Genomic DNA, 27,609 nt, shown 5'->3' with positions numbered 1-27,609 from the left:
GGCGCATACCGGTTACTGAAAAGTTAAGATGATCAACCAAACGTCGTAGTTAAGTTGCGATGATGCCTGAAGCTACATATTATTTCGGCACCGGCATCACTCCATCAGCTTATTGTTGTGCCTCCGTTCTCGCATTGCTAGCCATCTCTTTGCACCCTCTTCCAGCACCAAGTCCGAGTTTGAAGCTTCCTTTCCTAAGTTTCCTGAGGGCAGCGTGTAATGGATGTAGTTACTGAGTATCTGAAGCTGCATGCGGCTGAATTGAACATAAATGCCCAAGCACACGCGTGGGGCACCAAGCAATCGGGGATTCCTAGCTCTTAACTCCGACAAAGCCAGCTTAGTCATGAAACAACTTATATAAAACTCCACTCGAATGTCGACGTCATTATATGTACATCACAAAAGTATCGGTTTCGACATTATCGCCTTCTATTATCCATCTATCCTCCATCTAACAGCCACCAACCCTACAATCTTCTAATATGTCGAGGGCGCTGCTTATCACCGGTGCTACCGGCAAGCAAGGCGGATCCGTCGTGAACGCCCTACTGAAGGCGAACGCCAACTTTGAGATCCTCGCCCTCACCCGCAACGCTCAATCAGCGTCCGCGCAAACTCTTCTAAAGAAATCACCCAAGATCAAGCTGGTGAGCGGAAACCTGGACGCTGTCGATGAAGTTTTCCGCAAGGCCAAAGAGGCTTCGAAGCTCCCTATTTGGGGAGTGTTCAGCGTACAAGTAAGTAATTCGCAACACGAGCAGCTACGAAACGCTACTAATTGTCGTTTCATAGGCAGCGGTAGGCAATGGAGCGAGCGCAGAAAGCGACGAGAAGCAAGGTAAAGCCTTGGTCGACGCATCCCTCAAGAACGGTGTCAAGCAGTTTGTGTACACGTCGGTTGATCATGGAGGCCCAAAAGCGGACGACGAAACAATGAACGTGCCGCATTTTAAGAGCAAGTATGAGATTGAGAAGCACCTTTATAAGAACTCGACAGGTAGTGGAATGGACTGGACCGTTCTCCAACCTGTTGCTTTCATGGAGAACCTGGTGCCAGGTTTCCCCGGGAAGGTTTTCTCGACAGCCTGGAAAACAAGCCTGAGGGAGGACCAGAAACTACAGCTGGTCGCAACCAGCGACATTGGCTTTTTCGCTGCCAAAGCCTTCATGGAGCCAGAAGAGAATAAAAATAAGAAAATTCCGATCGCTGGCGATGAGTTGACGTACAGCCAATATCAGGACATATTCGAGAAGAAAACCGGACAAACTCTGCCGACTACTTATGGATTCGCTGCATCGGCCATTCTTTGGATGGTCAACGACCTCGGCTACATGTTCAAGTGGTTTGGCGATGTCGGTTACGGAGTCGACATTCCGAGTTTAAAGAAGGTCCATCCTGAGCTGAAAGACTTTGGAACGTGGCTGGAAACGGAAAGCGAATTTAAGGCTCGCTGAACATGTGACTCTCGTGCTTGGGAGTGAATGAATGACTTCATTAATCATCGTAGCCTGTATTCTGTAGCATATTATTAGCTCTAGTTAGCGTAGTCCATCTTCAAGGATGATTCAAGTATCGGTCTGTGTGATCCCAGGCCTAGGAATGTGGACTCAACAAATAAAGTAATATGGATATACTATCCACAATCGAAAGATTTGTTGGGAGCTGCACGAACAGTTTCTGCAAGAGGATGGAGCACGATATGGTAACTAAGTAGATCGAGGACTCCAATCTTAAAACCCATGTTCATCTACTAATAAGTGAGCGTCTGGATTCTACACGGCCGTTCCATTCGCTGATTTCTTGAACAAGAAGCTGATCATTCCACGACCAGGCACACTCGCGGCTGCCGTACCATCACTCCCCACCGTAACCGTTGCAGCACTCATGTCATGTGTGTTATCAGTATACCACGCTTGTACCGATGGATACCCCGGAAGCGCAACAGCAATGTTTTGCGCGCCCGTCGCAGAGTTAATAATGACGACCGCAACACTTCCATCGGTATTTGCAAAAGCAGCTGACTTGAGATTCGAGCCACCACTTGCACCGACACGAGTTGCGCCAGGCCGTACAACACGGAACTGTGCGAATGCCCAAAGGCGCTTGCTGACTGTGTACGTCTGCCCGTCGACGAGGATGAGCTTCTCGTTATTGTTGTTATTCGTTGCGCGGTCTTGCACGGCTTCCCAGAAGATGTAGGCGGAGAGGTTGGAGTTCACGACGCCGTTGAAGACAGTGTTGGCCCAGGTGAAGCCATCACCGCTACCGCCGTTCGAGTACCAGGCTGTGCTCCACCCGCCGTTGAGGTCTGAGTACTCCGTTTGCCATACGCGGGCGTTTGTGCGCATGGTGCCGCTAATGCGGGACGTGTACTCATGCGAGGAGATGGCATACACCAAAGACTCTGCTCCAGCGGAGGCGATCTGCTGCGCGTGCTGCGAGGCTATGCTCCATCCTGTGGCTTCGCAGCAGTTGATGCCGACGGAGGTCAGATTGGCACGGTCGAGTGTTGGGCGCAGGACTTTGATGAAATCAGCAGCTTGAGTGCCAGAGGACTGCATGGACGCATATGAGGTGGACATGTCAGGCTCGTTGAGGAAACCAAGATGCGTAACTCTAACACCAGCCGAGGCGTAAAAGTTGATATATGCAACGAGGTAGTTGGCATACGCTTGCTTCCAGTCACCGGAGCGACAAGTAGCCCCCGAAACCTGTGTAGCGTCAGTGCTGCATGAAAGTCGGCGAACATATAAGGCGTTTATGAAAGGTGGGGAGACTCACACCACACAGCTGTCCGCCATTGGTATCCTGATTATTCGTTTTCATACACCCCGGCGCACTCCACGCGTTCGCATAAAATGTCTTGACACCATACTCCTGCGCTCTCTGGCTTAGGAAAAGCTGGCCGCTATCCTTTCCATCCCATACATACCCGCTGTAGTCAATCGTTACTTCTGCAGGTGTACTTGGGCACTTAGGCAGGATAGTGTTCATATAGTCTTTATTGCTGTTTGGTGTCGAGCCGATTCCATTGCGTACGATGGAAAAGCCGGCGCCCGTGGTGGTGTTGAAAAGAAGGTCAAGAACTTCGCGCTGCTTTGGCTGTTGCAGGTTGACAATCAGATTTGCACGTTGGAATGCTCCCGAGATACCAAAACCGTCAATGGTTTGGTATTTCTTCGTGAGGTCTATGGTGACCTTCTGCTGAGATTGGCGGACTTCGAGGGGTGGTGCGGCAGAGGTGAGGAGTGGTGTAGCCACGAGGGCGGCGACGTGGGATAGTGTTACACGCATCGTGAGCCTCTGAGTAACAAGCGAGTAGAGAGTTGACTCAAGGCAAGGGCGAGGGCTCAAATAAGTATAATCGCGAGAAGTCGATCATGGGTCCACGAAAACAAATCATCGTGTTGCTCATTTTCGAGAAAGACCCTTTGGTCTGATTAGCCGGTGTCCTATCGTGAAGTGTTGTTGTATATTGATGTCCCCCTTTCCGAATTGGAACACTATATACAGGTCGCGGCACGACCCGCCAAGGATGTCTACCCCAGGATCCCATTACCGGTAATGCGAAGTTCGTAGTGTATATTTAGCCGATGGTTGTGCGTTTGTGCTGCGACGGCATTCCGGGTATACGAAATTGTCAGGTGGTAACGGCGCGGGAACTAGAAGTCAGTGAGTGTGAACCAGAATAGCAACGTCACAATATATCGAGATTGACCAAATCTCGTTCCATTGAGGGTGGCGCTGTAGCGAGAAGACATCCGAGCTGTGTAGGCCGCCCTGAGTAGAAAACATTCGTACACGAAAAATACAACTGGGAGCCTGTTCACCAGGATACACAAATCGAAATGGAACAATATTCATCGCTTATAAGCGGATACTACACGGCGGGACCTACATCATGAGGGTACATCGAGTCCGGCAAACTTGGCGCAAATTTCCAGCAGCCGGTCTTGTTTCTCTTCATCATCCGTCGCCTCTTGGGGCTTCTCCTCCTTCTTTCCCGGTCTATAATACCTTCCACTCTTCTTGGCGTCCGCCTCTTCCCCTTCTGCGAGCATGACATAAGTCTCCGCGGCTGCGTCTATGCTCCCCATCGCAGAACTGCCGCCCATATTTGTCGGTACCCAGCCTGGATCCAATGCGTTGCTCCTGACGTCTGGCCATCGCCTTGCGAACGCCTTCGCGAATATGACGTTGTGCAGCTTGCTTGCGCAATAGGCTGCGTTCTCGCTCCATTCGCTCTCACCCCGTCGAGCCCAGAAAACATCATCCATGCTAGTGGAGCCACTTTGGTGCATTTCCGACGAGACAAAGATCAAGCGCTTGGGACGAGTAATGAGTGCTGTGAGTATGAACGGCGCGAGGGTATTAACAGCTGCGAGAGCAGGTATGCCATCGCTGGTCTTCCGGAAGCCACCATGGAACAAGCCAGCGTTATGGATAACGCAGTCGAAAAGGCCAAGTTTATTAACCTGATCAGCTATGCTCTTGGTCTCGGATATGCTGGAGAGGTCGCCGGTCACGACAGCCTCTGCGCCTGGACATGCGGCGGTCGCGTCTTTTGCGCGTTGAGCGTTGCGCGCGTGCAAAACTACGGAATGCCCAATTGCGACAAGACGCTGCGCGACGATAGAGCCAAGGCCGTCCGAGGAGCCTGTGATAAAGATGCGCGCCATTCTTGTCGAAGCTTGGATGCCAGGTAGTGCGTGGTTGGATGGAGCGATGCTTGGTGCACCACCTTGGAGTGGGGGATGGTGTAATAGTTCAGGCACACTATAGCCCCGGAACACAAACCAGACTACATTTCTCGATCGCAGCCTTCATCGGAGCCGGGGAAATAACAAGGCCCGTTATTTCGTACCAAGATGCGAAGTAGGCTACGCGGTGACTTCTCAACCCCGATCCGCCGCTAAACATGCAGCCCTTCCTCTTGACTCGCTCCATCAGGCGTACAGGTCAATGTCAGCGCTAGTTTGTTCTAATCAAATGCTCCTTGAAATGACTAACCTTCATTGTGAAATCAATGACGGTATCCAAATAACGCCTTTGATGTGCGACCTTCTTACCCGCGTAACATCACATCGCTTCTGAGCGCTGCCTTGAGGGATGTCTATAAAACAGCTTGTGTCTGCCACAGATGCCGTATCCATAACACTTGATCCCGCGACGAGTAGAGACGATGTCGCTTTCAACGCTCCCTAAACTGAAAGTCCTCATCTCAGGCGCCGGCATTGCAGGTCCTTGCCTTGCATACTGGTTGGCCAGAACACGTCTGAACACTTCCATCACTGTTCTCGAACGCTCCCCCGTTCCTCGACCAACCGGCCAGGCGATTGAAATTCGCGGCCCTGCGATCGAAGTCATCAAGAGAATGAAATTAGAGGAAGCCGTTCGTTCGCGTACTACGACGGAGGAAGGCACGCGATTTTTGAGCTCCTCCGGGAAAACCATTGCAGAGTTTGGGCTGGGAGATGCGTTCACAGCAGAATATGAGATTTTGCGAGCCGACTTATGCGGACTCTTTCTGGAGGCGACCGAGAGCTTGAAAAATGTCGAGTACATTTACGGTGACCACGTGACGTCACTGCAGCAGACGGAAAGGAGTGTAGTGGTGAGCTTCGCCGGGGGAGCAAAACAAGACTTTGATCTGGTTGTCGGTGCGGACGGAGCTACCTCAAAGATTCGTTCCTTGATACTGGACGAGGAAGCGCGCAAAGACAGCTACAAGCTCATCGGCCAGTACGTCGCGTACTTTAGCATTCCTCGACAGCCCTCAGATACCAAGCACTGGTACTGGTACAACGCACCAAAAGGTCTGGGGCTCATGACACGCCCGCACCGGAACCCTTCGACCATTGGCGCATATGCATTGTGTACTTTGCCAGCGCACGGACAACGCGACCCTGCCTTCGAAGAGGCCATGGATCAAGGGACAGATGCTCAGAAACGCATCTGGCATAAATACTTAGACAACCTTGGATGGGAAGCTAAGCGGATACTCAATGGAATGGACCAAGCGGACGACTTCTACATGAGCCGAGCAGCACAGGTGAAGCTTCCCAAATGGACAAACGGACGGGCTGTATTATTGGGCGATGCAGCTTTTGCAACGTTCGGCATTGGAACCACACTTGCCATCCATTCGGCATATGTCCTCGCAGGCGAGCTCTCCAAGATCCAGAGCACCAGCGACATTCCCAAAGCACTGGGTAGGTATGAAGAGGTCTTCCGCTCGATACATGCAAAGTTCCAGGACCTTCCACCTGGTTTTCCGCAATTCGCCTTTCCGCAAACTGCTTGGGGTCTTGGGCTGAGAGACTCGGCGCTATGGCTAGCAAGTAAAACGAAGGCGTACAAGCTATTGCCGACCGAGTCTGAAGAGAACTCGAAACTAACGGAGTATGACTGGGTAAGCGTTTGAGAAGAGATTATACCATATTCGGCGAGGGAAGTGAGCTCCTTCGATTCTCCTACTATTAACAACGCTTACTCTTCCGATTCATCTCATTCCTTCCATGATCTTAAGCCACCTAGTCGAGGCACACAGTTAGAAATATCATCGATGTGTGCATGCATCTCACCGTATCGGTGTTCGGGTCTTCGTATTCTACTCTTTGCCAATGCACTCGTAATATAAGAGAGGCTCACGTTCACCGTGACCAGAAACCCAGATAGACGACAAGGGAAAGGGTCCCGTTACAACTACCATGGCTTTCAATTCTGATGAGATAAGCACAATCTTCTATGGAGAGAGTTGGGTTGACTGTCCCAATCAAACTCGGTCTGCGGCCGGTTACCAGTTGGCGAATGACCCGCTGAATGTCCTGGGACGACTTGCACGGAGAGCATTGTTACACTATCACGCCCGGCCTTGTGTACAATCCTGACGGGCCGGAGGTCTGGCAAATTACCAATGGTCAGTCATCCTACTTAATTGTTCCATTGGATCTTGAATGTTGATTGCCAACGTCAGATCGCTGTCATCCTTAGTAAGTGACTGGTCATTTGCCATCACTCGTTCCTTGCATCCAAGCTGATCATTCTCAGCGCTGCTATCCCGGCAAGAGTGCTGAGCCTCTATCCTGACTGGGCGAAATGCTCCGCGTCATGGGGTGGAGGCTTCTACGACCCACCAAAGACTCTCCGCATGGGCACCGCGCTGTTGCCGACCGCTCCAAGTCCAACCTTCGTTCCCACCGCGCAACCCGTTCCCAAATCTCCTCACTTGATCGCCCCAGTAACTTCAAGAGTGGCAACTTTCGCGCCGGACGGCCCAACACCTACTTCCCCCGATACCTACGTTAGCAATACCTTCGCGGATGGTGATTGGCTCTAATGGCGTTCCAATGGGCCTCTCGTATACAGCAGCGTTTTCGTGCTGAGTTTCGGCGTTGGTGCGTATGTGTCTCTCATATGAAGCTCGAACTTTGAAAATTTGGAGAGGGGGGTACATGTCTACGGGTGTCTTGAATACAGTGGGTATTCTGGAGATAGGAAGCGAGTACGACGCTTTGCAAGCAAGGGAAGGTGATTTCGCAATCGAAATGATTGGAAAAAGGTGCTAGGCTTGCATGTCTAGGCTTTTCCAGTACAGGATGGAAGGAAAGGGTACGATAATACCTACCTGAGGGCTACGAACAAATGAGAAATCACGCTGCTTACCGGCTCATTCGTCTACGAGCATGCGTCAATGTGAGCATGTCACAAGTCGGGTGGGGGGTGAGCAAGTCGCGGGTAGCAAGACATCCTAGCTGTTAGCAAAAAAAACATCACGGAAAGTACACCATATAGTCTCCGACTGGACTCGTTCTATTCGGAAGTTCTATTAATATATGGTATCGTAAAGTACTGCAAGAGCTACTGACCTTTGGGTGCATCCCATGCGAGTCGCAAGTAGCCAGACGCCAACCAAGACAATCTACAGCAAACGGACGCCAGCAGTCTTGTGTTTCTTTGCCTGCTGATCAAGCGCATTAGTGAAACCACCTCCACCCGACCGACTAGCTTCCAACGAGCTCTCGGCCATCTTCTTCTTTTCTGCCTCGACCTTGTCAAGGTACTTCTTGGTCTTTGTGTTGCCGCTGCCCTTGCCGTGGAACTGGTGACTGAGCTGTTTGAAAGCCTCTTTCTGGTTCATTTGTCGTCCATGCTCATCGACATAGTTGAGCTCGACATTAGGCTTGTATTCTTTGTTGAAGATGTCGGCGAGCCTCCTGCTCTCACTCATGTCGGCACTGGTGTTCTGCTTTCGAGCCCATTCCTCACGCTCGCGTGGGGTCATGGTATTCCACCGGGCGGACCCTCGCTCGCGCTCGCGCACCACTTTGCGTTGACGCTCTGAATCCGCCTCGGCTTTTTGCTTGTCGTGGAGAAACTTCTGGCGGTCGCGGTAGTGGGAATTCTTGATGCCGCCGTCGAACCCCTCTGCCATGCCACGTTGCTTGAGCAGAGCTAGGGTGGCACCGAGACCTTGATCGACAGTCTTCTCGGCCTCGAGGCCAGTATCTGTGATGTCAATAGAACGTGCGCGGGACACGCTTCGATTTCGCGCGTCCTCAGCTTCGGCTGCCTCAGCGTAGGACTGACCCATGTCTACATCTCCATCCTCATCGGCAGCTGAAACGCCACCCATTGACTTGATTCCCTCGGAGATATGACTCGATTTCCTCCACACCCGTTGCGCGCCCTCTTCTTCGTTGTCTCCCGCGGCTAGATTTTGTACGAATTCAGTCGTCTCATCGATGACCAAAGTAGCGACGTCTCCATCTTCAGTAGACTCGAGCACGTCAGGTTGGGGTGTAGAAGCCTCCTCGCGCAGTTGCCGTGCTAGGTCCTCGGGCCGCATCTTCTTGCGCTTCTTGAGCGCCTTTTGGCGCTGGGCTGCGAGGTTAGCCTGTAGATCGTCGTCATCGACAAACGACTCGTCGAACATGCTCTTCTTCTTTTTCTTCAGCGCAGCGACTTCCCCTCCGTCAATCTCCATATCGTCAGCCGTAGGCTCATCCGCGGGTACCGTGAACATGTCCTCTTCGTCCTCAATGCGCTCCCGTTTCGCCTTTTTGGTCTTCCTCTTTTTCGGCTTCTTCATCTTTATCTCAGATATATCCATGTAATCGTTCGCCGGTGCATCTTCTTTGAGGAGGTCGAGACTGATGGCGATCTTCTTTGGCCTAGACGCAGCACTGAATTCGGCCTGGAGATCTTCAACGGTGCGGCCTTTGCCGTCCAGAGTGAAAGCCTTGCCCTTCTTGCCATCAATCTCTTCATCATACTGCGCAAGAATAGACGACTGGCCAGCTTCGTCCATATCATTCGGATCGTATGCACGCTTTCGCTTCTTCGAGTCGAGCCTCTCTTGCAGCCTCTCCTTCTCCTTGAGGGACACTGCCTCGAGTTCATCGTCATCCTCTGCATCGACGGCAGTGTCTTTGAGGACCAGGATCTGGTCCTCGTCGTCGAACTGATCCACCTCGTGACCGACTTTGACTCCCGCAAGATCTGCTTCGGTGTACTGCATGGCTTCGCGTTCCTGGCGCTCACGCTCCTCGAGTTCCTTCTGCATTTGCTCGGCCTTGGCGATCTTCTTCTGGCGCTTCTTGCTGCTCTTCAGCCACGCCATGTCGTCGTCGTCGTTGGCTGCGTCCGCCAGACCCGTGCCCTCGAGCTTTGCAAAGCGCGCCGCCTTCTCGCGATCCCGCTTGATTGCAGCCGCGCGGTCTTCGCGCTTCTTCTTGGCCTCGGCTTCATCTTGTAGCTTCTTCCAGTTGTCGTGTGCGGCGGCCTGGCGCGTGTCGATGGTGCTTGCGGGCTCTTCGTCGGAGTCGTCGCCCTCTTTCGCGGGCTTGAAGGCTGGGCCCGAGGAGGCAGTCGTAGCGCCTGCGCCGGGCAGGGCGGGCAGGCCCATGGACAGGCGAATCTTGTTCGCTTCTTCGATGGAGAGGTCCGCCATGTTGGGTGGACTGGGCGAGCTGCAGGAGGTGGAAAGAAGGAGCTGTCGCAAACTGCAGACGTGTGTGCAACACCAGCGATGTGGACTTCCTTTTGGTGGCGATTACTACGTGAGACTGCTTGGAAAGACAACTTGAAGAGAGAATTACTGCACTTGATCCAAGGCAAAAGACATGAAGAGATGGACGTGTATTGCTCCACTGCTCACTCTCAGGCTGCGGCGAGGTGATGACTTCCGCACGAGTTCTGCCAAGACCACTAGCGTGCCGCAAATTCGCCGGCAGGTACAAAAAAGATTCGATGCTCGTCCTCTGCTTCTCTCACCAACAACCTGTGCCAGTTCTCCCGCCCGTCCTCCGGGGCGTGGCTGGTTGAGAATATGGCAGTTCGTCCGTTCCATGGAGCCATCTTCCTTTTATAGATTGTTTCGGACGACAGGCTGAAGAGTGAGTCGGCACGTGCCAGAAGCCTGAGTTCACCGCAAGGTTTGAACTCGGTGGAAGGCGCGTCGCCAGGCGGACTAATTCCTGTTCCCTTCTGCTAGGCCGTCGGCCCATAATGCTTGGGACAAACCTAGTCGGCTACATGCTTGAATACGCGTTGTTCTTTTTTGCAGTATGCGCTGATCTTGAAATCATTATAACAGGGCTGAGATCACGTCGAGTATTTTCTCTCAGAGACTATACATAGCGCACAGCTGGTTGGCAGCTTCACGCTTCAGTCCTCCCAGCATCTTCCTCCTCTACAGCAGCTTCAGATGCCCAGTGACTTGATCTATGACGCCCCTCGGTGCAGGCCCGATCCCTAGCACCGTTGCGCTTCCGCTCGCTATCTGCGTCCGCCCTGCGTCGTGGATAATGTGTGCCACCAAGCCCAGGCTCAGTGCTTGCGCCTGCAGTGTCTCGAGCTCCTCCTCGCTTTTGATCTGCAATGCGACCTTGGCCTGACCCATCTGTTCCCAGCGTCGCAGTATCGTCGAGTTGGGCGCGTGTCTGAGGAAGTGCTTGTAGCAAGCCAGCGTCGCGTGTCCGCATTGCGCGCCGATTTTGCCTACAAGCTGTTAATCGTGTCTCTTGAAGCTGGTAATATTCAAACGTACCCTTTGTCATGCCTAGATCTGTCCTCACGACCAGTACCAGCTTGCACTCCTCAGGGTGGCCTGGGAACTCGGCAGGTGCGGTGTCGTCATCTTCGTCCTCTTCGTCACTCGATTCCTCATCTTCTGAGCCGTCTGCCTTCTTGTCTTTTCTCTGCGGGGACTGATAGATGGGACTGCCACCGAATAAGCCCAGGGACTTGGCCTGTCCAAGCATATAGCCCGTAACACCGGCGATTATGGCGCATGCGACTGCGATGTTCGCGGTGGAGGGTTGTGAGTCTTGCATTTGGGCGATTGAAGTGCGTGTAGCGTGATGTGGTGCCGAGATAGAGATCTGTATTGTCGTTCCAATAGCGACAGTGTTCAGGCAGAGTTCAACCGAGTCGATATGCGTGTAATGTGGTGTTGGTTTGCTCTGCCCGCCTTCCATGAACTCAACTCAATGTGGCCCGTGCTGCATCTCGAATTCTTTTGATGCGGACTTCCGAGCTAAACATCTCTACATCCATCACGAGCAGCACAGCACCCTCGCTGCCTCGACCTCAATTATGCATCCCCGGTGTCAAATGCTCTCCGGGCGTCTGTCTTCCAATGGATTAGCTCTCCGCTCTGCACAATCCACGCCACGAACCTACGCGACCTCTTCTCCTGCTGCTCCCGTCAAGAACCCCCTACAAAGGCGACGCGGTGGTGATCTCGGCTCCCATCTTCCCAAGCATGTCATTCCGAAAGACGCCTACATACCGGCATACCCATATGGCGACCATGCGCTGTTCAAGCAAGCAAACAAGGGCCTCTACGGCGAGCAGATGATACAATTTGGCAACAACGTGTCCGAGGACACAGAGACCAAGACACGGCGAAACTGGAAGCCCAATGTTCTCTCCAAGAGCCTGTACTCGGTCGCCTTGAAGAAGAGGATCAAGCTGCGCATTACTTCCAAGGTCCTCAAGACGATGGATCGCGAGGGTGGACTGGATGAATATCTGCTGAAGGACAACGAGCATCGCATCAAAGAGCTGGGACCGATGGGATGGGCTCTACGATGGACGCTGATGCAGAAGCCCGAAGTCATTGCACGGTTGCGTACCGATGCTGCTGCGTTGGGAATCGACCAGGCCACAATCGACAAGCAATGGCCGACGCCGCAGATGATGGTCCTGCAGAAGGCCGCACAAGGCGCACTTCTGGCACAACAAGAATATGCCGAGACGGCAGAGCAAGAAATGTGGGAACCAGAAGAAGCTGAAGAACCCGAGAGCGATCCCACAGCTCTGACGCTGTCGAAACCAGAAAGCAAAGCCGCCGCCCAGGCCGCGACTGAATATAAAAAGGCCGTCAAAGCTGCCCAGCGATACCTGAAAAGAGGGCTCGTCGACAGTGAAGAGGAGGGCTTGAAGCTAGCCTTTGTACGGGCAAACGAGCGCGCAGAAGCAGCATCCCGCCTCCAGCAGAACTTCAAGGCGAAGGTCGGGCAACAATTTAGCGACGAGCAAGTCCAAGAGATCCGGACGCGATTCAACCTACCCAACATCAAAGACCGCACTGCCAGGAAGATTGCTTACAACCAATCGAGACGGCAGCAGATTGAACAAGTCGGAAGCTACGAAGCGTGGAAGGAGTCTGTCAACGCTGAGAAAGCAGCCGCACGCGCAGCTGTAGTAGAAGAAGCCGGTGGATTGGAGGCATGGCAGGCGAACAGGAAAGCCATGTACGCGAAGTTGATCGAAGAGGCGGAGACGGCATCCGTCAACGACATGCTCGACGTTGAAAAGCGGAGCTTCCTGGAGACGGCCATCAACAAGGCTGACAGGGCGATCAAGGCCAAGACTTCTGGTGGCCAGGATGCCTATGTTGAGTCGACGTTGGAGGAGCTTCGTCGTAGTCGGCCGTCGACTTCTACAGATGCGTGGGCGGCATTGGTCAGTTCGAGCAATAGGTCTGCGGAAAACCGGCCGCGTGCATGAAGGTAGAAGGGTGTGCTTGGTAGGCTGGTTTGTATCAACACGTTTATACCTCTTGTACATGTATAGCATTCAATGGAGCAATGGATTAGCTAGCTCTCGCACCGCCCCATGTATGCTGTCTGGTTTCGTGCTTCGAAAGTTCACTGAGCCCAAAACTGGACCCATATACATCCTATCCATATATTATCGACGCTTCCCGCCATGTCCGCATCGATTACGAGGAGAGCAACACACCGGTAGATGACAGCGACGTCAATAGGGACAGCGATGAAGACGAGGAGGACGACAGCGACAGCAGTAGGGCCTCTGATACCGACAATGAACCCCTAGATCCAAATGACGTAAAATGAGGCTTTATGCTATAAGCATGTTACCCTTTTTCTTCTCCCAAACCCAGAAGGTGGGAGGGATCTTCTCGCTATGGAGGTAGATCTGTTTTGAGACATCTCTCGATCTTGGGAAGCAGAGCAGCACATCGAGAAGCAGCATCTCAGGTGGTTTGAACCGGACGACTTGAATTCTTGCCAAGTACATCCCACCAAATACCGGTAGACCATACAATACACGCCATTTCATCTAATAGCGTAATACATGAAGGACCCAGAACCTTTCTGTACTCTTGACTACTGAAATCCGGAGTTGTTAACTTAGATGCAAACACAGCGCTGAGTAGGGCCATGACCTGAAGTAACTTATAGTAAACCTGGCTGTCGCCGATGATGCAGGACCATAAAATTGACAATACGGTAACCTTGACTAGCAATCATTGTCAACATTGCTGTGTAGAGCCAGTAGCCGCACGTCCTTGGTCATAACCCGGACCCTTGTAAGATTAGCGCAAGGAGAAACCTCGGCAGCAGATTGAGGCTAACGAGCTGCGATGCCTCTACTGACGACGCGAACATGCGCCCAGCACCGATAATCTCAATGTCTGCCACACCCGAGCTGCGAGGAATCGTTAACTGGATCTTATAGAGGAGTCCCACGACGGACGGCGAACACATCCACCATCTCCGCCATCGCACTGCATTGCACGACACAACGCCCTCTGTATACTCTTCTTACACCTCCACCACACCCGTCATGGCTAGGGTGGAGAGCCTTCACAATAAATCGCGATTGAAGTCAAGAGCACTACGGCTTCTCACGTTGGCAGTCACAAAGCTAGCAAACCAGAGATGCCTTAGCAAGCTCTTTACGCACGCTAGCGGCGCCATACTGTATCTCAATTTTTGTATCAAATTTGGAGATTGTGTGACCCTCGCGGAAGCAAATACACTTCAATTTATCGCAAACCACACCTCTATTCCTGTACCAAGAGTCTACCATGCTTTTACACACCACAACCAGACCTACATACTTATGGAAAGGATTCGTGGCGAGACCATAGCAAAGAGGTGGCATTCGCTTTCGGACTCATCAAAGTTGTTAATATTCACCCAACTCAAACGGATGATAGAAGAACTCCGGTCTATACCTTGCCAGACCAACGGCGTCTCCAATTTGGACGGTGGTCCAATACACGATTATCGACTTCATCCGTCTTCTTGTGGACCTTTCGACACCTTATCCGACTTCCACTTGGCACTTAGGAACAACGTGACTCTTCCATCTCTCCAAGCACAAAATCATAATTCACCAAATCCCGCCGCTATATTAGATGTGAAAAAGCTCGTTGCGTTTCATGAGTCCGTGATACGTTCACCAGTCTTTACGCACGGTGATCTAAGCAGCTTCAATATCCTTGTCCGCAATGACGAAGTCGTTGGTATTATTGACTGGGATACCGCTGGGTGGCTACCTTATTACTGGGAGTACACAACGGCATGGCATGCTAATCCTCAAAATCTTTTTTGGCAGAATGAAGTGGGCAACTTTCTAGATCCACAGGAGGAAGAATTAAGTATGGAGAAACTTAGACGTGCGTATTTTGGGGATATCTGACTGCTTCTATTATGTGCTTCAAGCAACCAGTTCTTTCCTCTCTATTGCGTCCCAAGTTGGTACCTTGCCCTGATCAAACTGCCCTTGTCCGTCAAAGCGATGTTCAGCGGTCTTCTTGGCAACGTACCACATGGCAGTATCCTTTACAAATGTCCAGTCAGTATGACAGGTCCCCAACGCCTTGCCGTCATGAGCAGCCCAACTGAGGGCTTCTTGGGCCCAGGAAACGCAATTCCAACCCTCAAATCCGGCATGCCCTGCACGTATGGGAGCTCTGGCAAAAGCCTCCCCGAGTCGGGCTCCATCGGCGACCTTACCAATCAATATCCGGACAAGAATAGCTACAACTGCTGTTCGCGAATCATCCGACTAACAGGCATAATCACTGAGACTGTAATAACTGTGTGTGTTCTTGTCGCCGAATCGTCGCAGTGTATAGAATCCTTTCAAAACATCTGAAGGGCTCGGTCCTGTCCCATCATAAAACGTGAACGATTTTCAGGCTACTAGAGAGTATATCTAAGATCTGCCCTCGAGGTCATGGATACCGTCATCTGTCAAACTCCCATCAGGTCACCATGAAGATATTGCGACCTCTCCTAAGCGCAAGAGCCAAGTCAATCATCAAAAGGAAGGTCTGTCACAACTGCGTCACCAGTACTAGGTGCTCGGAAATCAACCCAGAATTATTCTACCCAGCAGAAGGTGCGGTACTACTCTCTGTTAAGGATCCAACGTTGACTAAAACCGACGACAGGGGAAGGATAGGCCAATCAATCACTGCATGCCATGGACAGTAAGAGACGATAGGCGTCTTCTGAAATTATGCAACGAGAGAAGAGACGTCCTTAAGATCTCTAAATATTTGCATCGGAGCGTTGCCTCTGTACGAAAGAGGAATTCGATCTTGAGAAAGGATTCTTCATGCCTACATAACGATAGACCGGTCTCTGTGCTTTAAGGGAAGAGTAGAAGAGTAGCCTAGGTATAGATTTAGTCGCGTCGCGTTAAGAAGGGTAGAGGAAACAAGGCAACGCCTTATGCGTGGGATCAAGTGCCCCGTTCCTATCTGTTTCGGCAAATTAGTAACGCTTCCGGTCAGTCTACCCCTCATTTTACCTCGACCTGCAGAAGCTCACCGGTGAGGAGACGGCCTATTCGGCATAAAATGTCGCCAGCATTTATATAATTACTACCCATATAAAAGATGGAACTAATTGGAACTATTTGGAATAACTTAGTCGGCCCATGCCAAAACGACTCGAAAGATATAGAACGCATTCATCGCTGTTGAGTTTGATCAATTTTCAGCACTCGCGCGACAACTAGCTTTGAAGCTCGAAAGTAAGAAGACTGCAGGCCTATTTCAGGAAATAGCAGGGACTGAAACCGGAATAGTATCTGTGGTACTATCGTCGCATCCTGGCGTATTGCGATTGATCAAAAGGCATCGATCTATCTAGATACGACCTCGATTACTCCCGCGAAAAATGTCCGGCAACGACAACCAAGCCAACACCAGCGACCCAACCAGTAGCAACATCGGTGCCAGCCGTAGCACCGGCGAGACCCATGCTGGCAGTAATCCGTTACACACCCAGCAGCAACAAGATGACAGGGCTGCCCTCACTGCAGCCCTTTCCGATCCTAACACTGCTGAGCAGCTGCAGAAGTCGGGTGATACCTCCCGTGAGAAACGCCGCCTTCTGCGCGAACAGCAGCAGAACAACAGCAACAATTGTGAGCACCACCTTGACTCTGACAAATTATGGAGCTCAGGCTAACACAATCGACTGTAGGATGGTATTTTGGCGACAAGCTCTATTTGAGCCACACAACGGAACCTTGCAAGAACGCTATCATTGTTGCTTTTAGGAGGAGCACCCATTAGCTTTATGCTGCTTGATGTCTTTTGCTTTCCTCTCAAGTCACGCTCTTTCGAGAAGTCTTTCTCGCAACCATTATTATCTTTGCAGTTAGCCACACTCTGTATCTAGCTACCGTCGCTCTTAAGCATTGTTCTGGCTACACAAGGAAACCCAACAGGATGAAGATAGTGCTCAGCTTCAAACAAAATCACCAGTACTTATATGATAATAGCCCTCTGACTAGCCAGTTTCAGAGCGGAGACATTGTCGGGTTCCTCTGCCAAGACCCTGCGGATGGCGTCATCCAACTCTCGCTCCTTCCGCTTGTTCTCAGTCTCCCTCTTAGCCTGCATTACCTCCCACGAAGTGGTGTACGTAGCTAAATCTTCAAGCTTCTTAGCGACAAAAGCCCGCCTGTGCGATTCGGGAAGATAGCCAAGCTTATCTACATTTGGGATCAACTTCCGAAGGGCTTTCCAAGGAGGGGAGTAGTCGCCGTCGTAGCATGACTCAATGAGCGCATGGAACCAGAACTTGCCGTCTGACATCGATTGACGCATGAGGAGTGACAAGCTGTCCTCTGTGTTTGTGTTCATGCTTAACTCCAGCTTCTTCATCTCATCGAGGTAAAGATTGAGCAGGTGATTGTATCGATCGAACTCGTCGCCATCGCAACTAGACCAATTGGCTGGTTTCCGAATCATAAGCCATTGCGGCGGCGACTGGGACAACTGGGCAGGCACTATGTTCGACCATTCCCAGTCAATCACAGCAACGATGTTCAAATCCTGCGGATTATTGACCAGCATGTTTCCGTAACGCATGTCATCGCATGCCAGCTTAAATGGGCCGAGATCGTAATCACGGCGGACGAACTGGGGAATGCTCGCAATAAGCTGATGGCGAAAGACAAGCTTGGCTTCTGCATCAGCAGCGTCGTCGACTGAGTTAGCTTGCCCATACAAGTGCTGAAGATCCTGTTGGGCAACGTAATTAAAGTAGTCTGTAGCTGAAGAGAACTGTTTTTCACAAGCTTGCAGTGTACAAGTTAGTACTAGATAAGTAGGGCATGAGGTTCTACTGACCCGCGATTTTCACTCCGCTATGGGCCTCGATTTCCTGCATCTTAAGGGTTAACGGTCTGGCGTTTACCGCGATTCTCCCGTCGTCTTTGATTAATAGCGCGCCAATAGAAGAAAAGTCTAACTCGTATAATTGCAGGTGAAAGTCGGCGATTTGCTGATAGAGAATGCGTAATTTTTCGTCGGGGAAGTCAGATTTCAGTATCTTCGAGTCGGGATCGGTTTCGTCTGTTAGTATATCACGGAGAGACATGCCTGCGATGAAATCCATGATAATAAAGGCGCCTAGGCCCGACGGATTGTCCTTAGAAAGGCCCCAGTGGTGAATGGTAGGGACGGGAATGGTTGTGTGTGACTTGACATAGCACATGGTTGCCACTTCTCGAGCCACCTTGGCGTCTCCGTCCATTACCTTTCCCGGTACGGCGAATCGCACCAGCCAAGTGATGCCGTCATTGAAACGAACGCTACAACTCCAGTTAAAAGAACCATGGTATGTTGCTAGGACCTCACATGGCTGATGGTTGCGGTAGCCAGACAGCCATTGTTGCAGCGTTGTGTTTCGTTCCTTGTCGAACGCGGCTCCCCACTCTAGAGCCCTATCTATGTTGCAAGTTTCGACGCGGCTGTCGAAATCCATGACAAGGGGTGCGCAAAAAAAGGAATGCGGGTATCTGCTGAACAGAATTGAAAGTGCCGGGTAGTGGCAAGCGAAGATGAATAAGCAGGGCTGTGGCTGCTACTTGGGTGCGCAAATTTTGGGTTTTTAGTATGTAGTAGAAGCTAGCAGGAGGAGTTGGGGAGAATATACAATTCTTGAGCCGGGGAAATGAGGCAGTTGGGGGATACAACGATGATTGATTCGATCCTACTCGCTTTCAGGAGCTATGCCCGGTTCGGCCGATAATAATTCCGCACGGGCTCTAAGCCTAAAGGGCACTAGTACAACATATCACATAACCATGTCCCTTTGTGTTTGTCCCGTGCTGATGACGAACTGATTCACCAGCAGCTCTCCGAACTGGTTTCAGTCCGCACGCCGCTGTCATCTGCGGATGGCTCACCGACCAGCCAGCGTCTGCCCTCGTCCATCCGAGAACGCGCTCGTAGTCTATGCCTCCACAGCCATCACGACACAAACGAAGTCAACCTTTTCGATCTACGCATCCTAGACTATCGCTTGTCACGGCAAGAGGGGAGCAAGGAACAAGCGATTGGGCTATATGGGAGAAGCAAGCTCTCTGAGTACGTCTCCAGGCTCAGCCATATTCTCAAGCTTGGGACGATGAACTCGATGTGACACGGGCGACTCCTGGAGAAGTCGCCGATCAGGAAACAATCGCGCCACTACCGTCCCGAGACTTGGGCACGTTGATCAAGTTGTGAACAGCTAGCACCAAGGCCCGGCGCCCCCCGACCTCAGCACTATAAGCGATACCCTTAGAATCGTCCTAACCGAAGCGGTGGTCGCGGCGAACAATAATGCGCAGACACTTGATAACGTTAAAAACGAACTTAGGACTACTACCAAATCCATCCGACAGTCCGCCGCAGCTATATGGCAAAATATTAGTAGTGGGGGGTGGGGGTAAGCAAGGGCAGCCGCGAGGGAAACTAAGATGTGGATAGTATTAACTTTACTTTCAAATAAAGAAATAGGCTAGTTAAGAAACTACAGTTAAGAGCTATTACCAGACAATTTTAGGTAGAAGAAACTAAACGCGTACGTTAAGGATACCTGAAGAACTTGGAGAAACATGGCTTATAGAGCATTTTCGATTCTCGACCCCCAATTACACGTACCTTACGTCACTTTTGCTCAAGCTACTCCAATCCCAGCTTGGTTTTGCAATATGAGCAGCTAGCTCCGAGAACACGCCATCATCGATGAGATTTGCTGGTGTCAATGGACAAGAAACCACATTATCTATTCCTATTGTAAGTGCGTGAATGAAGCATTGCGAATCTCTAACTGACCTCCGTTTAGATCGTCAATCGGCATCGTTGAAATATTCACATTCATCGATGTCCTAGATGCCGCTATTAGTGACCTGTTCTCCGTCTGAAGAGAATCCTCTACTGAAGACCCTTCTGTGGGTGTAGTAGTGGCACTACCTGGAGATGCATGTCCGCCAAATAGAGCGCCCAATTGCGCCGTGATATCCGGGTGAGGGCTACGCGCGCGTCCGTCCGGTTCATCATCGCTGCTATCCGACTCTGATGAGCTCCAAGCACGATTCGAAGCATCTGAATTCGTCTGCTCTCGTTCCTGCGCTTCGACTGCTTGGGCGTGTTCATTTGCTTCAACGTCACGGCTGTGCGGCGTCTCTTCGTACACTGGCTGACTTTCTCTAACAGCACTCTCACTTGGCTGTTCTGATTTCTTTACTTGGCGCAGTTTCATTCCTCGATGGATCTCGCTCAGCAGACCACCAGGGGCAGCTGTAGCTGCCTTTGGTAGATACTGCACTGCAGCTGGGGGAGGATAACTAGGAGGAGGTGGCGCAGGCCGAACGGGCGGACTATGAGGACTCAAGGGTTCCTGCCGTACTGAATGGGGCTGAGGTATGGTGAAAGCTTGCGACATGGGGTAAATTGAAGGTATCCTCGACTCCTGTTGGACGCTCGAACTTCGTGAAATAGGGGCTGGTGGTGGAGCACGGATCGGAGCAGGAGGCGTCGTAGGACTGGAAGGCTGCGACTGAAGCACTGGCGGCGGTGCTCCTTGAGCAAATGGGGTTGGCTGCCATCGACGACGATCCACAGACGTTGGAGGCACAACTCGAACTTCAGGATACGGTTGCTGTCTGTTGGATTGCCCACTTTCTTCTTGGGATGTTCGCCGACTCGATTCATCCCCTCTTCGACCTTCGTATGGACTGGGCTTAGCAAGTCTTAGACTCGTGTCTTCGACCTCCCTGGCCTTGCGCTCATTTTTTCGTTCCCAGTCGACATGCTGCCCCATCCCATCACTGCGGCCACGTTGGTCATCTCTCCTAACAATTCCTCGATCTCGGTGCCCAACACCACCAGAATCTGTCGTAACTGTCTTCTTGCGTCTCATATCGTCAATCTTCTTCTCAACCACTCCTTTCGATCTGTGTCCCGCATCGTGTTCAGCTTTAATATGCTTGTAAGTCTTCATGAAGTGGTCGCCAAAGCCCAGAGCTAAACCCTTCTTCACCTGGAACTTGGGCAATTCGCCAAAGGGCGTTCCATCAGGACCTTTCCGTCGGGGAGGTGAGCGAGAAGCGCCTACTCTACCGGGCGTTGGACTGGCTTTTCGATGGCGGTGACGCGATCCTGAGCGCTGCCTTCGGGCATCATCGTCATGAGGGTGTTTTTCTTCTGCAGAAGCAACTTCCTTTGGAGAGCCTAATGAACTGATTTGAGGGTCCGGCGGCTGGAAGGCATCAGGAGAAAAAGTGCTCTTTGGTCCCGCTCCACCAGTCATCAGCCAGTCATGTTGAGGAGGACCCTCAGTGACAGGATCAGGAATCCCACGTTCTTGGGGTCTCTCACGATGTCCATCGCCCGCTCTATCTCGCCGCCTTTCTCGCGACCGGTCACGGTATTTGTCACGCGAGTCCGCGCGATGTCGATGACCTTGAGGATGACGTTCTCGAGAACGATGCCTCATCCTCCTTCCCCATCGCTGTTCCTGCTCTCTTGCTTTCCTAACCTCTTCTTCCTTGTGCATCCGGTAAATCTTGGCCTCCTCGACTATACCCTCGAGAATCAACCGGCCTTTACTGACACTACTGAGATGTGGGTCCCTTTCACGGCGGCCAGAGAGCAAATCCTGGATGCGAGTCTGAACTTCTTTGCGATACTCCTCGGAGTCGGGCATCGAGAAATCTCGTTGAAACCTTCATCATGAATGAGGGGTGTAGAAGAATTAAGGGGGCGTAAGTATGTGAAGCATGTCGTTTGTGAATGCTGAGGTGTCGAATTGTTAGCAATCGTATATGTTCAAACGCTGGGTATGTGAAGAGATACGCTTGGCCTCGAGCCAACGCTGATAGTGTAATGTTATCTATACATGACTGCGAACGTGTGCAATGTTAGTCTAGACCTCCCAGGCTACGAAGAATGCGCATGCAGTGTTTCATTTAGATAGATGCGAACACATCACTTCGACGCAGTCTTGCAAAAAAATACTATCATAAGGCTAATAACAGTCAGGCTTAAGTTAAGCTACCCAGAAATCCCTCCACCCATCCATCCATCCAAGATCAACCAAAGAACGGGAAAAATCACAAAACGCATAGAGCGCAACGCCGCTCACGAAACCATTGCAAACTTTTCCTTTCCTTTTCCCCCCATCCCATGATTTCTACGCTGCCACTCCACCATCACCAAGCACCTGAGCTCCATTCACAGTAGCTACTCCCAAGACAGCCCCGCACTCCTTAAGCAAGTCAGTCTGATACTGCTTTATCGACAGCGAAAGCTTGCTCTGCCTGGTATTACACGCTCGCAGGAGCGAAAGAAAGGGGGCGAGGAAGATCGGATCCACGTAACGCGCGAAGGTTGATGGGTTGCCACAAGGGACGGCGAGTTCCTTTTGCCAATTGGTGATAGTAGCTTGAACACCGCGTCTCTTATCAATGCAGACTTGTTTGGGGTTGAGGGCGGTTGGAACAGCGGCGGAGGTGGGTGTGGCGGAGGCAGAGGCAGAATCGGAAGATACTGAGACGGCGGTGGGCAGTGAGGCAGAGACAGAGTCTGAAGATACTGAGACGGGTGTGGGCGTGGCGGATATGGAGGCAGAATCTGAAGACACTGAGACGTCGGTGGGTATAATAACATCTGGGATAATTGCCGATGGGGTTGGGAGCTCGTCAGTAGTGGGAAGGTCGGGCACGGCGACCTGACGGGCAGGCAGCTGCTTCGATTCCTGACGCTTGACAACATCAGGCGGGTTCTCATTTTCACCCTCGGCGTACTTTTTGAGATCTGCAAAGAACTTGAGAATATCCTCATCCGCACTTGGCCCCAGATCGTTGATGAGTTGCGGCGTTTTTTCCAGATTGTTGACTGAACTTGAGGGAGTGGGCCAGTCGAGGCTCACGCCTGATGGGACGACGGGACCTGGACCCATGAGTAATGGCATCAAGGCTGCAGCGTCTACAGCGCCTTCTTGAGGATTGGCTTTGGGATCAGCCTTGGGGCTGGCCTTGGAACTGGCCTTGAGCTTGGAGGCCAATGCGTCCAAAGGTTTGGCGGCCCGAAGGCCAGGAAGGATGCCATCGGTCCACCCGTCATCTTCGGCTGCCGCAGCAGACTGTCCGCTCTGTTGCGAGGCAAGGTGTGGGAATGCTTGTTTCAGAGCGTCCCCGAGCGTGTTACCAGCGTGTGGTGCGTTATTAATGGCCGGCGCAGACTGTGGTGCGTTTAATGGAACAGGTTGAGCGACTGGCGGTGCACTGGCCTCTTGTCCTCGGAAACCCTGCGCAGACTCTGCTGTAACAGGTTGAGCGGGTTGAATGGGTTGAATGGGTTGAGCAGGCTGAGCAGGCTGAGCAGGCTGAGCAGGCTGAACAGGCTCGAAATCCGCTTCACTAGGTTCTTCGGCCGCTTGAGCCTCAAATCCGCTGGAGGTGCTATCGTCGATGTCCTCAGCAGACACAGGCTGAGTGATAGGAGCAGGCTCAGGATTAGCAAGCTCGTTCAAGACCTGGTCAGGCGTGACCGCATTGAATGTGGTGGCTACTGTGGCTGGTTTGAGTGGTCCTCCTGCAACCACGCCAGCGGGCTGGTTCGTAGACTGTGTGTTGACTGGAGTGTCCTCGGGCGCAACATCTTCACTAGACTCACTAGTAGCCTGTGCATTTACGCCTTTATCTTCTCCCGCTGGTGCGTTCGTTGGAGCGTCCTCGGGTGCAACATCTTCGCTGGTCTCACTAGTATCCTGTGCGTCGACACCCGTTTCCTCTGGTGTAACCTCTTCACTGGACTCGCTCGTACCCTGTGCGTTGACGCCCTTGTCTTCTCCCGCAACGGCATCAGCGGGATCGCTCGTAGACTCTTCGTTTACAGGCGTGTCCTCTGGCGCAACGTCTTCACTAGACTCGCTGGTAGCCTGAGCATTCACACCCTTATCCTCTGTCTCAGTATTCTCACTAGACTCGCTGGTAGCCTGTGCGTTTACACCCGGGGTAGTATCTTCTGGCGCAGCATCTTCACTCGACTCACTCGTAGCCTGTGCGTTCACGCCTGGTTCCTGGCCTCCAATAGCTCCTTCTCCCGCACCTCCTTGAACAGTAGAATTATCAGCAGATTGTGCATCTGTGGAGGAATCCGCGTCGTCAAGATGAGAGTAAAGACTGGACCAATCCATCGTCTGCTCCGGGCTGGAATCCGTTCCATCCTCACCCAAGTTCGGGAACAGGGCCTCCGCAGCGCTACTGCTCGGGGCGCCATCGCCTGCTTCGCTGATCACATCTGGCTCCGGCCCTGCTTCAGAGGGCATGTCAGGTGGGCCTTGCCGTTTCCAAAGTTTGTTTGAGACAGCGCGTTTGATCATGTTCCAGGCCCCAGCGTGAGTGCTAGAGGGCCTCGCGCTACCAATGCGAACGATGGGCCTGGTGCTGTTGTGTCTGTGTTTACGCGAAGGCCTATCAACGGCCACGGCGATGTTCTTGACATAGTGCAGTAACTCGGTCATCTGCTCGTTGAGCAGGAGCAGGGGCTTGGTGATGCCTTCGAGAAGAGCCGGTTGGGCGACTTGAGACTTGCTGTTCGCGCGTTCCTCAGTGTCAGAATCAAAGTTCATGTCGTCGACTGCGCGTTTTGAGTGGGTGACATTGTCGGCATAGTCAAGCAGATCGACTACCCTCCGCTGCATATCTTCTAATTTATCGAACGCCGTGTAGTATTTGTCGTTGTCAGGTTCAGAATCAATGTTTTGGCCGGCTCCATCCATGAACTCGTTGCCAGTCGTGTGGATCTCGTGGAAAATACGGTTCAGCTGCTTGACAATCCTGTTGACGGTTGGTTGGTCCAGTGGCTCTTCATTGCTGGCCCGCCTCATCCGCAGGTCTGGGAAGCTTTGTTCACTGACTGGCGATGTGCCATCGTTTACGGAATCGCCCTCATTCGGAGGAGTAGGAGAGCGATCGAGAAACTGTGAAGCGAACTTTACTAGCGTAAAGACGGTGCTGCCCAGGTCGTTCAGCCTGGCAATCAATGCGTCGAACTCGGGATCGGGCTGCATCGCTTCGTTATCAACTGTTCCATTCGCGGTAGAACTTGCTGATGCTGCCTTGTACGAATCCCATCGTTGCTGGCGTGACGCGCGTAGGCGGGAGTAGATGTTGCTGTAGTAGTATGCATCGTCGTATTCGTCCTGGTTGTGCTCTCCGCTCGATTCTTCTTCTGGCTGTGGGACGGGAGCTTCCTGTTCGTCATTCGAGCTGTTCTGTTCATGGTTGGAGGTCTGATCTACAGCATCTCTTTGCGCGTTGGCTGCGCCATCCGTGTACAGACTATTCAGATACGCATCTAATTGCTTTTCCACAGCAGGGTCAGGCTTGTTCCCTGTCTCCTCAACATCAACAGGTTGAAGATCTGCACCTGAATCTGACTGATCAGACGTGCTAGTACTCTGCTGCTGCTGCTCCTGCTGATTGCTTGTACCCCCGTACAACTCAGGATGCCACTGACCATCCGAGGCTTTTGACGACCCAGTACCCGAGGATTGATCAGTCCAGGCACCACTGTTCCCACTCTTGCTCGAGCCCATCGACATTGACGACATGCTTGCAGACGAAGAGGATGCGCTACCAGCGTCCTTCCTTCCCTTTCCGGTACATTCGCCTCCTTTGAAGCTAGGCTTAGCTGACGCGGTTACATTATCTCCAAATGCGACATCCGGGCCTGGATCATCGAAGACAACATCAAACGTCTCCTTCGCCACACAGTCGTTGATGCTAGCCAGATTTGCGACGAAAAGATCCGGGTATGCCGCCAGAGCTGCTTGGGCGGCAGCATTCGCCTTTGCATTATCTCGAACAGCGACCTTTTTCGAGCTCGACTTCGCGTTAGATTTGTGGGAAGATTTGGAGCCGGCAGGTACAATGTCGACGACGGCACAGTTCATGTACATTTCACGGTTGCCGATTTTGTTGAACCTGCATGTGTTAGCTTCTCCTTTTCCAGGTTTGCAGATGAAGAACCATGTACATACCACGTCCAAGCGAATAGACAGGTAGCCCCGTCTACGTCTCCCAGTTCCAGTGGAATTACAAAGTCATATTCATCCTCCAACGGACAACCACCTATGATACTTTTGATGACTTTGAATTCGAAACCACCATCACAGCTCAAGCTGAGCTGGCAACTGCCGCCGCCATGCGTAGCCCCTCCCTGGAGGGTCATCTGGTATGTGCCTCCAGCCTGATATGTCGCTACTGTCGTCCATGGTGTGTTGAACTGGTAGCCCTTGCAAGCAAAGTCGCTGCCATCGGCATGTAATGGGGTCAGAATGTTGTAGTCTTTTGGCTCATCTGCCCGCTTAGAGTGGGGATCGCGAAAGGGTGAGGGATCTATCATTTGCATGTGCGCGAGAGCGAGAGGAAGCACGCCGAGGGCGTGAAAAAAAGAAAGGAGAGGCATTGTAGGTGATGAGACGACTAGCCTGTCCTCCAGGGACTGCTTTTGGAAATGGTTGAAGGGTGCAAGACGAACAAGTCAATGCAAATATCCAGACATCTCCAGACCTAATTGAACTTTCATAATGGGACGTAAGGGATTGAGGTTAGCCTGATGTGGTCGTGTACGCGTTAAATTCCTGGGGGAGGGATCGCGTGTGCGTGCTAGTTCAAGTAGGAGAAGAATGAAGCGCGAATAATAGACGAAAGGGATGTGAATGGTAAACGTGATGTGAATCTGACGCGGCTCGAAAATATGACCACTGCGGTGGATGATATTGAACGATGCCTTTAGCCCCTTCGATAAAGCGATGCATCTCTTGATGCTGGAGGTGAATGCTGTGTATGCTCCGTCCCGAATCGATAAATCGAGGAATGTGTCGTCCGGGCTGGCGATCGTGCCCACCAACATTCTTACTAGCATCCGTACATAAGGCTAGAAAGCTTCGCAAAGCTTGTCGTCACCCATCTTCACCCAGTAACGCCGTACGGAATGCACACCACGCGTTGTACCCCACCTTGTCGCGTCTAGACCTCAACGTATCTCAAAGTACTATTCCGCCTCCTTATTGCTCTCTTGGGTCTTCCGTTGTCTGGTTTTCGTCTTGCTTACCCCGTCCACAGACTTCGCTTCCTCTTCCACAGCTTTGCTACGCTTCCCACCACCTCGTAGCGCGTTGGCATTCGGCTCAGCGCTCGGCTCCAGCCCCAATTCTTCAGCCTCCTTGTCGAGTTGCCGCTTTTGTCGGTTCGCAGCCGCTTTGAGGACGTATGGGCGGACAAGTAGATAGCCACCTACGATGACGATGATGCGGATCCAGCGCTGGGCCGTCATTTCCGTAAAGGATTTGACCGAGTTGTTGACGAGACGGTCTTTCCATTCGCCGACGTTGTCGAGGATGTAGTCCATCGTGTTATCGTTGTGAGGAATTGACAGCGTGTGTGGTAGTGTGGCGTTTCGCGACGTGTTCCTTGCGAGGGTGAACGAAGAGTGATGGACGTATGGGTGAGGGTTGCTAATCGGTCGGTTCTTTGCGGCT

At 52.0% G+C, this 27,609-nt stretch overlaps 14 protein-coding genes across 14 annotated transcripts; 5 read left to right on the top strand and 9 right to left on the bottom strand.

Moving 5' to 3' along the window:
• The first annotated feature begins 29 nt into the window (after window positions 1-29).
• K460DRAFT_362981 (NmrA-like family protein) lies at window positions 30-1,742 on the top strand. Its single transcript, XM_040932741.1, has 2 exons — window positions 30-740; window positions 796-1,742. Exons 1-2 carry the CDS (start codon window positions 486-488, stop codon window positions 1,456-1,458), a joined length of 918 nt encoding a protein of 305 aa, XP_040794783.1. The 5' UTR covers window positions 30-485; the 3' UTR covers window positions 1,459-1,742.
• K460DRAFT_425182 (glycoside hydrolase family 30 protein) lies at window positions 1,618-3,600 on the bottom strand. Its single transcript, XM_040938226.1, has 2 exons — window positions 2,786-3,600; window positions 1,618-2,715 (listed from the first exon to the last, which is right to left on the bottom strand). Exons 1-2 carry the CDS (start codon window positions 3,296-3,298, stop codon window positions 1,777-1,779), a joined length of 1,452 nt encoding a protein of 483 aa, XP_040794782.1. The 5' UTR covers window positions 3,299-3,600; the 3' UTR covers window positions 1,618-1,776.
• K460DRAFT_362980 (NAD(P)-binding protein) lies at window positions 3,549-4,817 on the bottom strand. The gene has a single exon (XM_040932740.1). It carries the CDS (start codon window positions 4,681-4,683, stop codon window positions 3,904-3,906), a length of 780 nt encoding a protein of 259 aa, XP_040794781.1. The 5' UTR covers window positions 4,684-4,817; the 3' UTR covers window positions 3,549-3,903.
• A 267-nt stretch (window positions 4,818-5,084) lies between these two features.
• K460DRAFT_362979 (FAD/NAD(P)-binding domain-containing protein) lies at window positions 5,085-6,874 on the top strand. Its single transcript, XM_040932739.1, has one exon. It carries the CDS (start codon window positions 5,187-5,189, stop codon window positions 6,426-6,428), a length of 1,242 nt encoding a protein of 413 aa, XP_040794780.1. The 5' UTR covers window positions 5,085-5,186; the 3' UTR covers window positions 6,429-6,874.
• On the top strand, window positions 6,827-7,343 carry K460DRAFT_413671 (uncharacterized protein; the record flags this gene model as incomplete). Its single annotated transcript, XM_040937621.1, has 3 exons — window positions 6,827-6,923; window positions 6,981-6,996; window positions 7,055-7,343. 3 exons carry the CDS (start codon window positions 6,827-6,829, stop codon window positions 7,341-7,343), a joined length of 402 nt encoding a protein of 133 aa, XP_040794779.1.
• A 456-nt stretch (window positions 7,344-7,799) lies between these two features.
• Window positions 7,800-9,348, bottom strand: K460DRAFT_362978 (SART-1-domain-containing protein). Its single transcript, XM_040932738.1, has one exon. It carries the CDS (start codon window positions 9,312-9,314, stop codon window positions 7,926-7,928), a length of 1,389 nt encoding a protein of 462 aa, XP_040794778.1. The 5' UTR covers window positions 9,315-9,348; the 3' UTR covers window positions 7,800-7,925.
• Window positions 9,349-10,299: 951 nt separating this feature from the next.
• On the bottom strand, window positions 10,300-11,450 carry K460DRAFT_300080 (peptidyl-tRNA hydrolase 2 mitochondrial precursor). The gene is made up of 2 exons (XM_040929821.1): window positions 11,055-11,450; window positions 10,300-11,005 (listed from the first exon to the last, which is right to left on the bottom strand). The coding sequence occupies exons 1-2, from the start codon at window positions 11,338-11,340 to the stop codon at window positions 10,698-10,700; spliced, it is 594 nt and encodes a 197-aa protein (XP_040794777.1). The 5' UTR covers window positions 11,341-11,450; the 3' UTR covers window positions 10,300-10,697.
• Window positions 11,451-11,602: 152 nt separating this feature from the next.
• Window positions 11,603-13,021, top strand: K460DRAFT_270468 (uncharacterized protein; the record flags this gene model as incomplete). Its single annotated transcript, XM_040927653.1, has 1 exon — window positions 11,603-13,021. The coding sequence occupies one exon, from the start codon at window positions 11,603-11,605 to the stop codon at window positions 13,019-13,021; it is 1,419 nt and encodes a 472-aa protein (XP_040794776.1).
• A 1,083-nt stretch (window positions 13,022-14,104) lies between these two features.
• K460DRAFT_269831 (kinase-like protein) lies at window positions 14,105-14,965 on the top strand (the record flags this gene model as incomplete). Its single annotated transcript, XM_040927605.1, has 1 exon — window positions 14,105-14,965. The coding sequence occupies one exon, from the start codon at window positions 14,105-14,107 to the stop codon at window positions 14,963-14,965; it is 861 nt and encodes a 286-aa protein (XP_040794775.1).
• An 18-nt stretch (window positions 14,966-14,983) lies between these two features.
• Window positions 14,984-15,310, bottom strand: K460DRAFT_274212 (uncharacterized protein; the record flags this gene model as incomplete). The annotated part of the gene is made up of 1 exon (XM_040927943.1): window positions 14,984-15,310. A coding segment is annotated over one exon (327 nt), but the record flags the coding sequence as incomplete, so codon positions are not given.
• A 1,741-nt stretch (window positions 15,311-17,051) lies between these two features.
• K460DRAFT_352035 (uncharacterized protein) lies at window positions 17,052-18,555 on the bottom strand (the record flags this gene model as incomplete). The annotated part of the gene is made up of 2 exons (XM_040931612.1): window positions 17,052-17,866; window positions 17,919-18,555. The coding sequence occupies 2 exons, from the start codon at window positions 18,553-18,555 to the stop codon at window positions 17,052-17,054; spliced, it is 1,452 nt and encodes a 483-aa protein (XP_040794773.1).
• Window positions 18,556-19,366: 811 nt separating this feature from the next.
• On the bottom strand, window positions 19,367-21,765 carry K460DRAFT_392321 (uncharacterized protein; the record flags this gene model as incomplete). Its single annotated transcript, XM_040935880.1, has 3 exons — window positions 19,367-19,469; window positions 19,719-19,842; window positions 19,893-21,765. The coding sequence occupies 3 exons, from the start codon at window positions 21,763-21,765 to the stop codon at window positions 19,367-19,369; spliced, it is 2,100 nt and encodes a 699-aa protein (XP_040794772.1).
• Window positions 21,766-22,047: 282 nt separating this feature from the next.
• On the bottom strand, window positions 22,048-26,719 carry K460DRAFT_48690 (lytic polysaccharide monooxygenase). The gene is made up of 2 exons (XM_040938453.1): window positions 26,107-26,719; window positions 22,048-26,050 (listed from the first exon to the last, which is right to left on the bottom strand). The coding sequence occupies exons 1-2, from the start codon at window positions 26,532-26,534 to the stop codon at window positions 22,252-22,254; spliced, it is 4,227 nt and encodes a 1,408-aa protein (XP_040794771.1). The 5' UTR covers window positions 26,535-26,719; the 3' UTR covers window positions 22,048-22,251.
• Window positions 26,720-27,122: 403 nt separating this feature from the next.
• On the bottom strand, window positions 27,123-27,479 carry K460DRAFT_402195 (uncharacterized protein; the record flags this gene model as incomplete). The annotated part of the gene is made up of 1 exon (XM_040936505.1): window positions 27,123-27,479. The coding sequence occupies one exon, from the start codon at window positions 27,477-27,479 to the stop codon at window positions 27,123-27,125; it is 357 nt and encodes a 118-aa protein (XP_040794770.1).
• Between the last annotated feature and the right edge of the window lie 130 nt (window positions 27,480-27,609).

The sequence above is a fragment of the Cucurbitaria berberidis genome (genome assembly GCF_010015615.1).
Source record: "Cucurbitaria berberidis CBS 394.84 unplaced genomic scaffold K460scaffold_1, whole genome shotgun sequence".
NCBI lineage: Eukaryota > Fungi > Ascomycota > Dothideomycetes > Pleosporales > Cucurbitariaceae > Cucurbitaria > Cucurbitaria berberidis.
Note: the sequence above shows the minus strand (reverse complement) of the source record. Positions and strands in the feature narration are given on the sequence as shown.

Bases quoted from the DNA above. Each gene is read 5' to 3' on its own strand.
- K460DRAFT_362979 (XM_040932739.1), top strand. From the start codon at position 5,187: ATGTCGCTTTCAACGCTCCCTAAACTGAAAGTCCTCATCTCAGGCGCC.
- K460DRAFT_425182 (XM_040938226.1), bottom strand. From the start codon at position 3,298: ATGCGTGTAACACTATCCCACGTCGCCGCCCTCGTGGCTACACCACTC. The intron at 2,716-2,785 runs GTGAGTCTCCCC...GACGCTACACAG, and splicing joins ATGGCGGACAGCTGTGTGGT to GTTTCGGGGGCTACTTGTCG.
- K460DRAFT_48690 (XM_040938453.1), bottom strand. From the start codon at position 26,534: ATGCCTCTCCTTTCTTTTTTTCACGCCCTCGGCGTGCTTCCTCTCGCT. The intron at 26,051-26,106 runs GTATGTACATGG...TAACACATGCAG, and splicing joins TGTCTATTCGCTTGGACGTG to GTTCAACAAAATCGGCAACC.
- K460DRAFT_362981 (XM_040932741.1), top strand. From the start codon at position 486: ATGTCGAGGGCGCTGCTTATCACCGGTGCTACCGGCAAGCAAGGCGGA. The intron at 741-795 runs GTAAGTAATTCG...GTCGTTTCATAG, and splicing joins GGGGAGTGTTCAGCGTACAA to GCAGCGGTAGGCAATGGAGC.
- K460DRAFT_362980 (XM_040932740.1), bottom strand. From the start codon at position 4,683: ATGGCGCGCATCTTTATCACAGGCTCCTCGGACGGCCTTGGCTCTATC.
- K460DRAFT_300080 (XM_040929821.1), bottom strand. From the start codon at position 11,340: ATGCAAGACTCACAACCCTCCACCGCGAACATCGCAGTCGCATGCGCC. The intron at 11,006-11,054 runs GTACGTTTGAAT...AACAGCTTGTAG, and splicing joins AGATCTAGGCATGACAAAGG to GCAAAATCGGCGCGCAATGC.
- K460DRAFT_362978 (XM_040932738.1), bottom strand. From the start codon at position 9,314: ATGGACGAAGCTGGCCAGTCGTCTATTCTTGCGCAGTATGATGAAGAG.